This window comes from Squalius cephalus, assembly GCF_949319135.1.
Source record: "Squalius cephalus genome assembly, chromosome: 5".
NCBI lineage: Eukaryota > Metazoa > Chordata > Actinopteri > Cypriniformes > Leuciscidae > Squalius > Squalius cephalus.
In genome coordinates this window covers 23348262-23366121 of record NC_137126.1, presented here as the reverse complement: position 1 = coordinate 23366121, position 17860 = coordinate 23348262, and the positions used below count along the sequence as shown (strand labels likewise).

The 17860-nt window shown below is 36.2% G+C and overlaps 1 protein-coding gene across 3 annotated transcripts in view; it reads left to right on the top strand.

The window, feature by feature from the left end:
• adamts3 (ADAM metallopeptidase with thrombospondin type 1 motif, 3) overlaps positions 1 to 16941 on the top strand; it is a 164971-nt gene extending 148030 nt beyond the window's left edge. For all 3 annotated transcript variants that reach the window (XM_079871578.1, XM_079871577.1, XM_079871576.1), the window contains 5 exons: positions 1748 to 1904; positions 2512 to 2644; positions 10027 to 10234; positions 11999 to 12116; positions 15711 to 16941. In XM_079871578.1, the coding sequence (XP_079727704.1) occupies positions 1748 to 1904; positions 2512 to 2644; positions 10027 to 10234; positions 11999 to 12116; positions 15711 to 16192 (1098 nt within the window). In that variant the 3' untranslated portion in view covers positions 16193 to 16941. The remainder of the gene's footprint in view (positions 1 to 1747; positions 1905 to 2511; positions 2645 to 10026; positions 10235 to 11998; positions 12117 to 15710) is intronic.
• Positions 16942 to 17860: the final 919 nt, after the last annotated feature.

Here is a 17860-nt window from a genome sequence, read left to right as displayed (position 1 = left end):
TACCTTAAATGCAATGTTGGCATTGATTTGGATAAAGGCATCTACTAAATCCCTAAATAGAAATAATAAATATAAACTCTAAAGGGCAAAAATAAATCGACAAAATTAGTAAAAATAATAGACAATTGATGCCATACACTAAGAATATAGAGCAATAAAGTACCATAGAACAATGATGTGAATAGCATAGGCCAGATGATTTATGCAGAAGCTCTCCATTCAATCACATTTATGTCTAAGAGAAACTATTGAGTTATTAAACTTTTAAATTAAATTTTGTATTTGCCATGAGGAGTGGTCAGGGGAAAAAAAAGAGTTTTCTTAATCATGATAAATCAAACTTAATCATGGCATCTTTTGTAGATGTCTAAATTCACTGTTCTGAATGTGATGGATGCTGAGAGCATAACTTGGACATTTTGAAGATTTAATGTTAAAAAGGGGCCACTAATATTTGGATGGTAAGATGTATAGCAACACAGAACACTTTACTGTCTTATTTCTGGCCAAACTTATAATTTAGCAGTCTCACATTAACACATGCCACAACACTTCAGCCAGATTAAGTTGAAGGCTTTGACTTGTCAAAGCACAACAGTTCTTTTACTTCAGATTTAAAATCCCACTTGAATAGGATATTTTTTGTGGCATGACCTACTTTCTGTAAAGCACAAGCTCATGGATAGACACGTTGACATTTTCATGTAAAATGTATTACTAAAGTCCATAATACATCAGATATTTAATGACCATAAGTCATCTGGGTCCTCAGGTTGCAAAAAAACAACAACAACTGATTTCTACCACCAAATGTCATTGTTCAAATGAAGTTTGTGGTTCTGCTACAAATTATTTAAATACTGTGATTCCTTTATTTGATATCCTTCCATTTACATCTGTATTAACTGTTCTCTGCCAGGTGAATTCATGAACATCAGCCAAAAAGTTAAAAGTTGCATACAGAATTTTAGATGTGTTTTTAGCTTTGCGTGCATAGAGAAGAACAAGAAGAATGAATGAAGAAAGAATGAAGAAAGAAGAATGTTCTCCATTTGGAAATTGTCTGTGGATTTATACAGGCCAGAATAATTAATTTTAGTAATGACATTGTGACATTTACACATAGAGACTTGTTTCTGATCAATGCGTGATTCATACGAATGCTGTACAGTTAGTATTCCAATTTGCAATGACAAATTGGAATTTATTCAATACAAAAAAACACTGTTTAATGTTTTCAATCACAACCCATTCTTAGTTTCTACTACCTCAAATTTTGGCAAAATGAATACAGGAAGGGATATCATTTTAATGAGTTCACCACCTTTTTCTCACCATCACAAAATGCAAAAATTACTTCGAATAAGTTTAAAATTGCACATGCTGAATGCTAATCTCTGACTTGCACACTGATTTTTAAATCAGGTTGCAGGCATATTAAGAAAATAAGAATCACTATCAGAATATGAATTCATGAAGTATGTATGAAATTGCTGTTACAACAGAAAACTAATGCAAAATGAGTCGTCCTTGAAATGACTCCACAAGCGTGTGGAGTTAAGCTGGTCATGCTCGTTTAGTTTTTAAATGTAATTAAACAGATCCTCGAGTAGGCCAACACATTAATCTGCATACTCTTACATATGCATGAACACATGCTATATCCCTGCGTACATAATCAAATGCTTGTAAATATCACTTTGCGATTTCTGAAACTTTTATCCTATTGTTTTTCCATCTCCATTAGATTATACCTAAAGACAATGAGACGAGGTCCACACTGATGTATAAATACATCATCCATGAAGATTCTGTGCCTCTCAACAACAATAATGTCATTCAGGAGGACACATACGAATGGGCGCTTAAAAGCTGGTCCCAGTGTTCAAGACCTTGTGCTGGAGGTAACGTTCCATTAGTATGATCTTTCAGCTTATTTAGGTTACTCAAATACTTTTCCTGGTGCTACTCTGCCTCTTTCAACAGCCAGTTTCACATTTAGTAATATACACTTTGTGTTTAGTTTCTTTTTTGATTTAGATTTTTTTTTGGTAAGCATTAGAGACACAAATCCTATGGTTGTTTTGTTGTCAGCAACATTTGATATGTTAAACTATTATCAAACATACAATTAACCTTATAATTAAAAAAGTAGCTAGTTTTAATCACATCAAATGTCTGATATATGAGATCACCCTTAAAATGTTTGGCCTGTCCCACATCAGAAGTCTTGACCTTCTCGACTGTATCCAATAATTAAAATCAGTGTCATACAACATCATAATTTTGACATAACCTATGAATTTATATATAATTCATTAAAAATACTATTAATAATTTGTTTATTCATTTTTAATTAACGAATAATTGTGACTCCCAATAAACAGCATCGTGGTTAAGTCTATTGAGGTGTATGAGAGATTTTGTTCTGCCAGGCCAGATTTTTCAAAAGTTATTGAAGACATTACACGTCATGTTTCTTTCCGTTCTTTCATTTTATTCACTCTTCAGGATTCCAATACACCAAATATGGGTGTCGTAAAAAAGGTGACAGCAAAATGGTGCACAGAGGCTACTGTGACATCAACAAGAAACCCAAACCTATTCGCAGAATGTGTAACTTACAAGACTGCACTCAACCACAGTAAGTTCAATTTCGATTTTTTTAAGCCTACGCACAATAACTGTAGTCCTTTTACCTCAACTGAAAGCTAGAATGTCATGAGCGTGCCATGGTACAATATGTGATTGTCATGGCATTTAACTCAATCTAAACTACACTAAGTAATGTATATGCACTCATGCTTCACCAATCTAGCTCGGAGAGCTCAGAGATGGGTTTTGATTGCGTTATATCATAGGGATGTCTTGCTTCATTTATTTCTCTTGTCAGAGGCTAAGAAGAAATTGCAGAGTGGAATTGTGCATGCATGTTTCATTTCTGGAAATAGACTGCCTCTCAGCCTGTAGTTTTTACTGAATGTGTAGCCTTGACTAATTTTCAACTGAGATAAAAATATTTCTTCCACAAAATTAAGAAATAAATCACAGATAAATCTGCAGCAGCTTTTGTTTTGTTTTTATCGAGCGTGTCCATGACCTACTTTTATGATTAACATAAGGAATGCGCATATAATAATTATTAAGACCCTTCTGTATTCTGCTGAATCAACCTACACATGCTACTGAGTGTACATCATATCCGCACAAAAAAAAACATCTTTTTCATTTAAATACATAGTGTAGGGTCTACATGCAGCATGTTTACCTTAGAATTGGAAGGCATTTCTGAGCATCGCAATCCCACTTTCTCTTCACCTAGTATTGGCATTTTTTGAGGAAATCTTCGAGGTTTGAATTGTTCTTAAAGAAAAACCTCTGAAATCTCTCGAGTTGTTAGTGTTTTCTCAAGCAGTCTTTCTGCTTTTATCAGCCATAGTACTTGAATGAAATACCAGTCATGAGAATATATAAATGCCCATTAGAAAGGAGCCATGGCAGCAGATGTTCTTTGTGCTCTGCAGTTTCTGCTGTTCATAACCTTGAAAGTCTTTTCACAAAAGACCAAGCTGTTTAATTAATTTCACTTTTTTTTTATGAGACTTAGTCCGTAAATGAAAATTATATTTTTACCTCAGTCTTACAATTGAATTACACTCTAAAACATGTTGAGTTCATTTTATTTCAGCTTAATGGGTTGATTTATGCCAGTTTGTTTTTACAGGAATACTAGTTCATTTTTTTACCTATACATAGGTTAATATTCCCAGATTAACTTTAATCTTGTAAAATACACTACACGACCCATGTGTTGTGTTTACATGATACGTCCTTTATTTTGGATGAATACAGTTCTAAAAACAGTTTTTATTCATGTGTACCTAGATCTTAAGTTAGAAGTTTGTGAAACAACCAATGCTGACTGACACGTTTAGCTGACTGGCATCTCATCCCTGTATGTTGTTTTGGGTAAAATAGCACAGTAAAGGCATTATAGATTAAATGAAATGTATACAGACCTTTATTTCACTGAAGAAACACAACTGTGCTATCTACTGAAAAGGTCAGAGCCTGTGATTGAATACTGAAATAAATACCTGCCCCTTCTGTTTTGGCCTTTAGATTAAATATTTACATTCATCATGGCATCGTTTATAGGGAAGATGAGATATTTTATTGCGTTACATGATAATTTGATGTTTTCACTGCAGTATTGCAGAATTCCGTTCACAATGCATCTGGTTACCATGAAAACAATGTCAGCTTCAAACTGATGGTTTCAATGCACTGCCATTATAAAGCTCGGAAGCGTCAACGTGTTTACTAATATAACTCCGATTGTATTCGTCTGAAAGAAGAAAGTCATATACACATAAAATGGCTTGAGGGTCAGTAAATCATGGGGTAATTTTCATTTTAAAGTGAATTACTCCTTTCACAAGACAGCTACCCATAACTCAACAAAGCATGATGTCAGCTTCACATTCTCTTTTGAGATTAACCCAGCCACTAACCCACTACCCAACATTGGAAAAAAAAGACCCAACAGGCTCAACCCAGTGTTTGGATAGAACAAAATAAAACAACTTTTTCAAGGTGTACAGATGAACTGTAGATAAATGTTTTACTGTTTGATATATATATATACAAAATGGTGAATGCATGACTCGCAAATAGTACATTAATTAGGTTATGCATAAATTATTTAATATAGCCCCTACAATAATTATTTAATATAGCTCCTATGCATAAATTATTTATGCTATTTAATATAGCATAAATTAGCCCCTAACGTGTGATAATTGTTCAATCTCCCACGTCACATCGTACACTTCCTGCTGAGAGGAAAGCCACATAATTGTAATTCAGCATTAGACTTTCTCAAAGATTATCCTCCTAATGTGGCACAAGAAAGAAAACCTTTCGCAGATCGAGGCATGATGATTCATTTATATATCTTAATACTTTCGAAATTGAATGCAGTTAGCATAAATGGTTTCCTTAAATGTGCACTACAGATGATGTTTTGGGTAAAAAAATTTAACATAACAAAAGTTGAAATGTTAATGTGTGAATGTTAAACTATACTGGAGCTGCTGCAGAATCATTTCTTTTTCCACAAGATGATCTGTTGCTGGAGATTCAGCGGCTGTGACGCCTTCCTATTTCGATTCTGATATTTCCTCTGTGTGCCCATCAGTCTCCAGGGCTCCTCCTCCCTTCACATCTGCGGAGGATGAGATTGCGCCTACAGTTCTTCCTGCATTTCCTTTTTTCCCCATTCCCTTTGCGTTCGCTTGCCCTAATTTAGTTTTTTCCTAATTTTTCATCTTCCTCATTCTTGAAGCTGTCTCTGTAGGCACTACTACGCTTTTTTGGTGTAAAATGTGTGAAAGGCAACTAAAGGCCCGTTCACACCAAGGACGATAACTATAAAGATAACGATAAAGATATAATTCTAAAAATCGTTCTCCATGTTAAAGAATAACAGAGTTCACACCACAACTATAACGATAAAGATATGAGGAATGATATCGTTGGGATCACTTTCAGAACGATTTTTTTCCAGCTGTCGAACGATAAAACACTGACAGCCAATCAGAATCCACTCTAATTTAAAGGTCTCGCGCATTTAAAATGGATCTGGATCATCCGGGCGCGCGCGTGCTTAGAATAAAAAGACCGTTATCGGTCGTTGGTGTGGACGCATATAGTTATCGTTATCTTTATAGTTATCGTGCTTGGTGTGAACGGGCCTTAAGAATAACCATCTCATATTGCTAAAAGCATTAATTAAATTTACTGAAATATTTAATAAACATGCATGTTGGGGAATATACAGTATTGGTCAAAAGTTTGGAAACATTAAGATTGTTTTTATGTTTTTGAATGAACTTATGCTCACCAAGGCTGTATTTATTTGATCAGAAATACAGTAAAAACAGTAATATTGTCAAATATTATTACAATATAAAATAACTCTTTTCTGTTTTAATATAATTTAAAATGTAAATTATTTCTACGATGCTATGATTCTAAAGCTACTCCTCCAGGCTTCAATCTCACATGATACTTCAGAAATCATTGTAAAAGGCTGCTTTTGTTCTCAGTTATAATCACTTATTATTGGTGCTCAGTTATTAATAATGGTTCTTAGTTGTAAATGTTGAAAACCTTGTTTTGCTGTCTAATATTTTTGTGGAAACTGTGATACATTTTTGTATGTCTCACATATTTTAGCTTCTAATTACATCTTTTAAATAATGACCATTGACTTCCTTAAAAAAAAAAAAAAAAATATATATATATATACAGTGAGGAAAATAAGTATTTGAACACCCTGCTATTTTGCAAGTTCTCCCACTTAGAAATCATGGAGGGGTCTGAAATTGTCATCGTAGGTGCATGTCCACTGTGAGAGACATAATCTAAAAAAAAAAATCCAGAAATCACAATGTATGATTTTTTAACTATTTATTTGTATGATACAGCTGCAAATAAGTATTTGAACACCTGAGAAAATCAATGTTAATATTTGGTACAGTAGCCTTTGTTTGCAATTACAGAGGTCAAACATTTCCTGTAGTTTTTCACCAGGTTTGCACACACTGCTTGAGGGATTTTGGCCCACTCCTCCACACAGATCTTCTCTAGATCAGTCAGGTTTCTGGGCTGTCGCTGAGAAACACGGAGTTTGAGCTCCCTCCAAAGATTCTCTATTGGGTTTAGGTCTGGAGACTGGCTAGGCCACGCCAGAACCTTGATATGCTTCTTACAGAGCCACTCCTTGGTTATCCTGGCTGTGTGCTTCGGGTCATTGTCATGTTGGAAGACCCAGCCTCGACCCATTTCAATGCTCTAACTGAGGGAAGGAGGTTGTTCCCCAAAATCTCGCAATACATGGCCCCGGTCATCCTCTCCTTAATACAGTGCAGTCGCCCTGTCCCATGTGCAGAAAAACACCCCCAAAGCATGATGCTACCACCCCCATGCTTCACAGTAGGGATGGTGTTCTTGGGATGGTACTCATCATTCTTCTTCCTCCAAACACGTTTAGTGGAATTATGACCAAAAAGTTATATTTTGGTCTCATCTGACCACATGACTTTCTCCCATGACTCCTCTGGATCTTCCAAATGGTCATTGGCAAACTTAAGACGGACCTTGACATGTGCTGGTTTAAGCAGGGGAACCTTCCGTGCCATGCATGATTTCAAACCATGACGTCTTAGTGTATTACCAACAGTAACCTTGGAAACAGTGGTCCCAGCTCTTTTCAGGTCATTGACCAGCTCCTCCTGTGTAGTTCTGGGTTGATTTCTCACCTTTCTTAGGATCATTGAGACCCCACGAGGTGAGATCTTGCATGGAGCCCCAGTCCGAGGGAGATTGACAGTCATGTTTAGCTTCTTCCATTTTCTAATGATTGCTCCAACAGTGGACCTTTTTTCACCAAGCTGCTTGGCAATTTCCCCATAGCCCTTTCCAGCCTTGTGGAGGTGTACAATTTTGTCTCTAGTGTCTTTGGACAGCTCTTTGGTTTTGGCCATGTTAGTAGTTGGATTCTTACTGATTGTATGGGGTAGACAGGTGTCTTTATGCAGCTAACAACCTCAAACAGGTGCATCTAATTTAGGATAATAAATGGAGTGGAGGTGGACATTTTAAAGGCAGACTAACAGGTCTTTGAGGGTCAGAATTCTAGCTGATAGACAGGTGTTCAAATACTTATTTGCAGCTGTATCATACAAATAAATAGTTAAAAAATCATATATTGTGATTTCTGGATTTTATTTTTTAGATTATGTCTCTCACAGTGGACATGCACCTACGATGACAATTTCAGACCCCTCCATGATTTCCAAGTGGGAGAACTTGCAAAATAGCAGGGTGTTCAAATACTTATTTTCCTCACTGTATATATATATCTACTACTATATACTAAATATATATATATATATATATATATATACTATATACTACTACTATATATATATATATATATATGTGTGTGTGTGTGTGTGTGTGTGTGTGTGTGTGTGTGTGTGTGTGTGTGTATACACTACCGTTCAAAAGTTTGGAGTCAGTAAGATTTTTAATGTAAAATTTAAAAATAAGTATCTTCTGCTCACCAAGGCTGCATTTATTTGATTAAAAATACAAACAAAAACAGTAATAATGTGAAATATTATTCCAATTTAAAGCAGCTGTTCTCTATGTGAATATACAGTAAAGTGTAATTTATTCCTGTGATCAAAGCTGAATTTTCAGCATCATTACTCCAGTCTTCAGTGTCACATGATCCTTCAGAAATCATTCTAATATGATGATTTGATGCTTAAGAAACATTTATGATTATTATCAATGTTATTATCAATTATCAATGCCCTGGATATATTTCCAATGGCTGCATGATTGGTCTTGAGGTTTATGAAGAAGCTTCAGATGTGTCCAACTTTAGTCAATCAGACCAGATATTTTCATTCTCTGATCACATTCTGATTGCTAAATAGTCCACATGAATCATTTTATCTGACACAGATTTGTTAGCAGCTGGTCTGTCTTGGGACAAGGAATAATGGATGGAAGCTCCTGCTGTTTGAGGAGGAAATGTGTTGTGCAGTTTTATCGTCCTGAAATAATGGGACAGACTTGTGAATGATAATAGGCAGATAAGGATAATTTTTTTCAATCAGAATGATTAACATTTTAATGTACTTAGCAATTGTCTTTATATATTTTTTCCAACCTCTCATGAGTAAACGTTATTATATTATTTTACGAGGTGGCGATTTCATATACATTTTTATAATGGCATTCATCTGAAAACTATGCTATATAAATGTATTGTATGAAAATGTACCACTTAGATCATACAAATTCATACAAATTATTGCCACCAATTCACCAATACATATAATAGTTTTGAGTTGGCCTGAAAGTATCATTTGAATTCCTGAAGTATAAAGATTCAATTAATCACTGTGAAGGTAATGTCAGGGTTATGTCAATGTCTGTTTAGTTTCATAGGGCTTTGGTTTCGGTTTCATTGCTCCAGTTTTTCCTGTATTCCTTCGTCATGATTTTCTGATTAATCCTGCACATGTTTCTGTTCTGGTTAATTAACTCTCCCTGTGTATTTAAGCCCTTAGTTCTTTGTCCGGTACTGTTTATGCTTTGACATGTTTGAATTGTCCTGAGTTTCCCCTTAGAATTATGATTAAAGACTGCGTTTTGTGCCCTCACAGGTACTAGGTTTTTTATTATTATTATTATTATTAATTTGTGATAATGATTTGCTGATGAATTAATTGGAATTAATATATCAAAGCCCTACATACTGTGAAGACATTACATGCATGATCATGACAGATGAAACCATCAAATAGACGTAATAAAAATTTCTAAAGTCAAAAAAGCCATAACATTGAACATAAACCTATAAATACATAAACAATACATCTTGCAATCAAGTTTGTCAATCTGTCCGAGGTAGACCAAGGGGCTGTTTATACAGGATATGTTTCTTCTGTAATATTTTATAATTGTTCAGTTGTTGGTCTGTGGACACATGCACATGGATGTCTATGTCCAGACCATATCTCATATCTCAACTATGTCCATTTATCCGCATGTTTAGTTTGGCATCACATATCGCCATTTCTGGGTCCAAACAATCTATCAGATCCCAAAAGCAAACAACAAACAGTGCTAAAATATGCTTGTGGTGTGCTATAGTGCAACTAAAAAAAATCATGATCCTAACCTTTATCTCCATATCAAAATCTAAATTGGTCACACAGTTATTCATCTTTTCTGAATTGTTAAAATATTGGTGTCCAGGACGCCGTGAGCCTAGACACTGTAATGCACACTGTGAGTTTTTAAAAGCTTAGCTTAAAGGTGTGCTATGAATGAACAGTGCTCACAAACAGCTGTTGAGAAAATGGGAGGCCTGGATCTGGAAACAGTATTCGATATGTCACAACAAGTGGATTGAACCATATTTCATTTGTCTTCTGACAGATGGATCACAGAGGAGTGGGAACATTGTACTAAAACCTGTGGGAACTTGGGATACCAAATCCGCACTGTGCGCTGTGTCCAGTTCCTTCACGAAGGCACTAACCGCTCCATCCACAGCAAATACTGCAGTGGGGAAAAGCCTGAGATCAGGAGGGCATGCAACAGAATACCCTGCCCAGCCCAATGGAGGACCGGGGCCTGGTCAGAGGTAAATTTTTCTTAGGTCACATGATGTTTTGAGTCTATCAATACAAAAGCACTAGTTGTCAAGGTTTTTGAAAGGAACCAATCTTCTTACTTCCCCAAAATGCTCAATTATATTTTGCAATGCTCAGCAGAAAGAAATACTATGTAAATGTATAAAAGAAATACTAAGTAAATGCAAGCATTCTTCAGTGTAATTGGGCTTGAAATCAGTGTGAAATTAGTCTCATTTGAAGAAAGTGTTTACCACATCCAAGGAATGAGGCCTGACATTTCCAAAGAATTTTACGTCAATAATGATTTAAAAAGTCAACCATAGAGCTTCAAGCTTGAGCTAGAACACTGTCAATAGGTGTAATCATCTAGTGAACCAGCCTATGTGGTATTGATTTTGACCCCAAGCAAAAGGATTAACACCAAGCGCTGTCAATGAATATTGTTGATAAGTCATTGAATAGGCTGACCAAACAGGACATAAGGAGGAATTATGACTTTATGACTTTATGCTGTGCGATAAAGGCAATCCCCCTTTTTTTTTTTTTTGGTCCTAACCAGCTGTAACTGCAAATATTTTCTGTTGTCATTCAATTGGATTTTTTTCACGCTACGCTTAACTTTGGCGTTCTAAAAACTGCCCGAGTAAGGTAACATTTTACACTTGTAACTTAGAAGCAGGTTTGGCATCACTTTTGCTAAACTTGTACAGTGTGAAACAATGTGGTGCTACGGCTAGATGCTTAGCAACCGACAGCCAATTGCCTGCCTCATTTTCAGGTGTTTTGGCCAGAAACGCTGTATGCTGTATTTAAATCAAACATAGCGTCAGTTCTGGCTGGTCACATTAGTCAAGCTTGCATCAGCTGAATCTCAGCTGATCCATGTCTACCTATAGGAATATGACACCTATCACTGTATTCATAAATAAGCTCCATTATTATCAGCAGCTATCGCGTTTCTCAGGAGCTAATGTCCCTCCTCCATCTCCTGCTCCTCCTCTCATCCAGTCAGGATTTGGCATTCTGATTCCCCCTTGAATGAGACTAATTTTTTAAATTAATGATATCTGCAATACATCCATGTTGGTTCTGTTCTGTTTACCCTAAGGGGGGTTATCGCTGCTCTCCCTGCTCTTATCCACGCTAGGCTGCTTGGATGCACAGGGAGTTCTTGCCCAGAACAGAACCATACCGCCAATCCAAACTGTATGCTAATTGTCAATCGTATTTGACGATAGTGATCCTGACAGAAGCCCCCTCCTCTCTCTCCCGCTACAGACTTCGCAAAACCACGCCACACTGATAGAAAATGCAACAATTGGAGTAAAGAAGAAATCATTAGATTTTCACCTATAAAGTCCGAAAAGTACATAAACTTGATAGTACAGTCTGCAATATATTACATGAGGAAGCTCAATGCTAGAGCCTTTACGTAAACATTGTATTCACAGTCATCCAAACAGTAACACTGACTCAGTGAATATGTAAATAAGGACTTTTACCCAGGGTTTAGGAATCTATAGTGTGAAACGTCATTTTATGAATGCTAAGTATTAACTGTTAACCCCAGGTAAATTATGAGCAATGTGAAACATAAAGATAACAAAGGATTTCTTTTTCCCAGGCTTTAAAACGACCCAGGATTAACTATTTCAAGTGTGAAAAGTCCTATGTGGACAGATAAAATTGCATTGTGCTTGTTTAGGACAGTGTTAGATGTTTGAGACCATGTGTATTTTTCTGTGGTAACCATCATCCTCCTTATCTCTCAGTGCTCAGTGTCCTGTGGGGAGGGTGTGGCGCGACGCCTGGTCACATGTCGCATTGGAGATCAATGCACCGGTGAGAAGCCTGAGTCACACAGACCCTGCAGGCCAGGATCCTGTCATGGTAAGATGACACAGACACATCATTACAAATTCTGCAACCCAAAGCAGGAAATCGGTTTCAACAGGAAACGCTTTAGCACAGGGATGAAAATTTGCGATTTATGGGGTCAATTTTATGGGGTCTTGAATGGCTGAACTGTTCATGTTGTTCTTTTAACAAAAGAAAGCATATTGAAAGAGAATAGAAAATATTGCACAATGAACAAATTCATCTGCATTGATGACATTATTCATGGTGCCCTTAACCACAGTGCATTTCCCAGAATGCTTTTGTGGTCTATGAACTTCTCAACTGCTCTCTGGTGAAGCGTGTTTACCCCATCTCACTTGTCTGTTGAGAGCTTTTATTTAGACAAGCATTTTACATGTGAGAAAGCTTTTAATTAGGCCACGCAATGCCTACAAGCTTAAACTGAACATGAGGTTTTGGCAACGTTCCCAATACCCAGTCTTTTGCTTTTTCGCACCCCATGAGTTTGAAATTGTACATTTATATTTGTGTTTTATGCAACATGTTTGGCTGTTGTGATGTGCACTGCCTACAGCACAGAAAATCACAGTTTCTTAAAAAACATAGAAGCTTGACATTGTTCAAGAGAACTGCTCTCAGTATGTTTCCTCCAATCTTTTATGAGTTACACTCAGCTGGTCAGCATTATTTGTTAGATTGATTACAGGGATACGAGTTAAAAATCCAAAATAAATTTCAGCACACATTACTGTGAATAGCACTTTCTTTATGTATCTACTTGCATGATGCTCCTCGTAATTCCTGTTTAATGGCTTAAGCCGCACCTGGATGACATCCATCTCAGTGGAAGGTTAATAAAACACCTACCCATTACACCTGACACTTGCGGCACACTGCTTACCTTTTCAGCTTCATATAAAGCGGGACTCCTTAGGGAGCTGGAGGCATTTTCTTTTCATCTGTGAAACAGCCAGTTGGTGGTTTACCTAATTACAATGACAAATTGTCCATAATCCAACTTCAGAAACTGGAATGGCTCTTTTATGACTTTTATTAATCAAAAGACCTCATGGCCTTTTTACTGAGGACCATTTTTTGTGTGCTTTTACTTTTGTATTGAATAGGACAGTGAGAGGAGGAAGGAACAATACAGTAAAGCTGAGGGGATCAGAAAATGACACAAATCCGAGTCACCCACACATAAGCGTCAATTAAAATGCATATGACTTGCCAGGCCACATCACTGGCAGACCTCTGAGTTTGATATTAGCTTCAGAATTACATAATCAACAGTTACATCATTAATTATCAAGACCAAATGGATAGTTCACCCAAAAAAATGACATTCTGTCATCATTTAACTCTTTCCCCGTCAGCTTCTTTTTTTTTTTTTTTTTTTTGCCAGCCAGTACCAGCATTTTTGATCATTTTCACAAAAGTTTCATGGCCTCCAGAATATTTTGTTGTATGAATATCGGGACATGAAATTTATCAAAAGAAAGAACAGAGCCTCTACTTTTAAACAACAACCACAACAACAACAAAAATTCTAGCATAATTAATTTTTTTACTTTTTTTATAAACACTTGAATGTGGTTAAGTTTCATAAAAAAAAGTTTTTTGAGCAAAAACGCATTTTTGCCAAAGACTACATCCAGATCGTATTCAAAACGATGATCAAAATTGGATTAGATCACGTCCATAAACAACTCCAGGGCTTGCACAGTCCTATAGCTCGTCCTGGGTCGACATTTTATTTGGTAACATTAGGCAGTATTGATTTATATGCTGTTTAATGTCGATGATCGCGTGCGTTACTTTACAATATGCATAAGTGACCCAGCAAAAAGAGTCACAATGAGCAAAAAAAGATGTATTGTTATTTTCACATTCTCTCTACATTATCATTAAAAAAAACCTTTAAAATGATGTATGATTTGTTGTAATGAGACCAAAATTACAGAGCTAAACTTATTTAAATTTGATAGTCAAAAAGTCAATTTTGTGAAAAGATAACAATCACCTAGCAACCATGCATTAAAATCCCACAATACCACCAAATTTGGCACAGACCAGGGTTAAAACCCTTATCTATAGGACAACTATATATTCAACTTTTCCATGATACCACAATTTGTTTGATTAACATTAATGAGACAGACAGCCTATATATTAAGACCTACTGTAATGCACGGATCTAAAATCAGATGTTTTTCCCCAACAGTTAGCCAAACGTTAATTTAAAACATAACAGATAATGTTTGTGTGAATACTCGCCAAGACAGATATTTTGAAATACTGTAATTCTGTATATCGGGATCATGTGCTGCCTGAGAGGCATCTTTGTGCGCACGCTTCGGATCTGTCTGTTGTCGAGTAAGATCATTTTGTTTACATTAGCGTGAGCTAATGATTTAGGAAGCTTAAGGCTTAATGAACTCATTTTTGTGAAAACCTCAAAATCAGCCAAAATGAACATATTTCACTTTTAAAAGAGTTAATCACCCTCATGCCGTAACAAACCTGTATGAATTTATTTCTTCTTTGGAACACATCTGATGACAGTTTAATACAATGCAACAAATGGGGACTTTTTAAGTTTCAAAAAGGATGCAAAAGCACCATTTTGTGATTTGAACACACTGTTCGATTCGTGCAACATTTTGTGAAATGACTCAACTGATTTATTGAAAAGATCCAACTCAAAGGATTAATTCACTCACGAAGATCTAAGTGATTTTTAAGATTATAAGTGAATAACATTTTAATTTCAGTCTGAAAATCATACACTTAACTATTGTTTGGTTTAAGAAGATTTTATGAAATAAGTGAACAAGTGGTATTCACTTTTTTGTATATTTTTATTATTCACTTTTTCATTTTTAGAACATGACAACCTCAGTATCCGCTTGTTAAGTTTTGATATGTTTGAAACAGTTTGATACTGTTTCTGGGTCAACTCTGTTTCAAGTGAGAATACAATCTCAGCAGCTGTTTATGAGCACTATTCATTCATATCATAATTTTAAAAAATACTTAATGTACACTAGTCTCTAGGCTCATGGTATCCCAGACACCAATATTTTAACGATTCAGAAAAGATGAATCATTGTTTGGCCAACTGAGATTTTGGTGGAGGTAAAGGTTAGGATCATGATTTTTCAGTAGCAATACAGCATACTGGGATTGTATATTCATTTTTGGACACGGAAACTGGGATGTGCAACATCAGACTTGACAAAAAGAATGACCAGGATACTGGTTGAAAAAAAAACTGAATGCGAACACAAAACAAAAGGCAGAAAGTCATACTGATTTGTCATACTGATGTGAAACACAAAAGGCAGAAGGCTACTGGCTTGGAATGGCTTGAGGGTCAGTAAATCATGACAACATTTTCCTTTTTTGGTAAACTTTTGGGTCAAAGCTATGAATTGGGTGAAATACTGACATAGCCTAATTCTGCATGGGCAGCGCATTTTACTGTACTGTATGTAAAGAGATTGTTCCTGCTGTATTGGGTAATATTGATGATATAATGGCCCTGAATATTTAAAAAAGCTGAAATGTGAAAATCTTCTGTGAAAAACTGCACCGAATAAAAGCATTCTGCTTCTCTGACAGATGAGCCATGCGGAGGAGACAAGTCTATATTCTGTCAGATGGAGGTTCTGGCTCGTTATTGCTCGATACCAGGTTACAAGAAGCTCTGCTGTGAATCCTGCAGTAAGCGAAGTGGCACTTTTTCTCCTCTTCTGCACGAAGCTGCTGAGACAGAAGAGGAACTTCGCTTCGGTTCAGCCTCTCAATTTCTGGAGATGCTTTCAACCTCAGCCATTAATGGAACACTGAAAGGCCCTCAGCAGCATCAGCGGGGATCCTCGTCACAAGGCCAATTTGCCAAGAAGTCCGCCACTCCCCCGCCTCGCAAACCCAATACCGAGAACAGCAAGACTCAAAAGCGCCTCAAACCTGGCGCGAGAAATCTGCCTGCAATGACGATCCATAGCTCGTGGAACGAGAACGCCGCTAAAGATGCACCATGGCTGCTGGAAAGTTTCCAAGAGACTCAGTGGCCAACAGCATCATCCGAGGTGGAGAGATGAAGGCTAGTTTGTCTCTTTTTTTCCCTCTGGACTCGCTCTCTCTCTCTCTCTCTTTTATTTGTTTGTTGTAGATATAGATCTTTAACATTCATCATTCCCTTCAGATCATCCTTAAGATATTTGAAAGCAAGAGAGAGTAAAGTGCTGGTTCACTTTCAATGTTCTCAATTCCCTCACCAGCAGTATTTGTTTTTAGAACACACTTGTCAATCACACACTGTTGTGAAGGGGAATGTGCCAAAGACTTTTTTATGATGATCCTCTCAGCAGCCTGGTCTATGGAGGTTTGGTTCGCATACGTGAAGAGACTCCGGTGGTACTCGTGAGGAAATGCTTGTAGTTGCATCAAACTTCACAATCTATACAGTTTTACTTTGAACGGCTCCAAACCTGTTTGACCAAATAATATTTATGAACATTCCTGTAAATACTGTATATGGAAAATGTCAGTATTATTTAAAAAAAAACAAAAAAAAACAAGCTGAGGATTTTTAAGACCATTATCGGTGCTTTTAATGTTAAGAACACTTAAATAATATTTTAGGAAATGTGCTTTCAGTCATGATTTAAGCACTGAAGAATATGTATTCCAAAACGGTGTGAGCCAAAGGAAAAACATCAGTGAAAAAGCATTAAAATTGCCATAAAATATCAACTTTTGGTTCCAAAAGCATTTCTGTCACTCATGAATCAGCCTCTCAGCAAGTCATCGATCAAATGAAATTCTCATCAAATAAAAACTTTGTTTTCCTCCTAAAGAATTGATTTTCCGCTAAAATGTTTACCCATGATGTTGAGGCTTCTCTTTGACACATGCCTCTTAGATTTCTCCTATTGTGTCTTAGTATGTATTCACCTTTTCAGTCAGAAATTTTTTTAGCCAATGACAAAACTGAGTGTGAACGTCATCAAGCAGCTGATATAGGAGACCCATCATATATGTTGTGAAATGAATTGGATGTTTCAGGTGGGATTTTGAAGAAGTAAAGCTGGACTTTCTGGAGATCTTATACTGCACACGGTATCTCTTGTCTGAGGGAGAGGAAAGCTATTTATTTTTTATAATCGAGGGTTAAATCTCAACCACAATGCATCTGACTGCAATACCAAGGAGACCAGTTAATCTATCAGTGGAGTTCAGCTGTTCATAACCATACACACACTTTCACCTGTGTGCCACTGTAAAGCTATTGTATATACCATTGAGAACTTTAGAGTATTTATTGAGATTCAAAGTTCAATATCATGTCTTAAGTGTTACTCATTATCTGTTACTTCAGAAAAAAACACAAGCTAACATTGAGTTGTAAGAGTTGCTCACTAAAGTAAATGCAGTAACAAAAGTAGACATATGAATAGCCTTTTTTGTTGTTGTTTTAACTGGCATTTTAGATATAAGACACATGCTCAGTTTTTGAGATGTTATAATAAGGGAAAGCTGTTTCACAGCCATTTTAGAATAGAAATAATGTAGAGAAAATCCTAAACAAAACTGTCATTTACAGTGATTCATTGTCCTTCACCCAAAAATTCCCCAATCCTACACGAAACTGTTTTTACAGTTAATTCGTAGCTTTAATAAAAAAAATTTTTTTAAAAAGCAAACTTATTGTGGATTTTGATCCTCTAGAATAGACAATAGGTGCAGTTGCATAAAGATAGTATCAG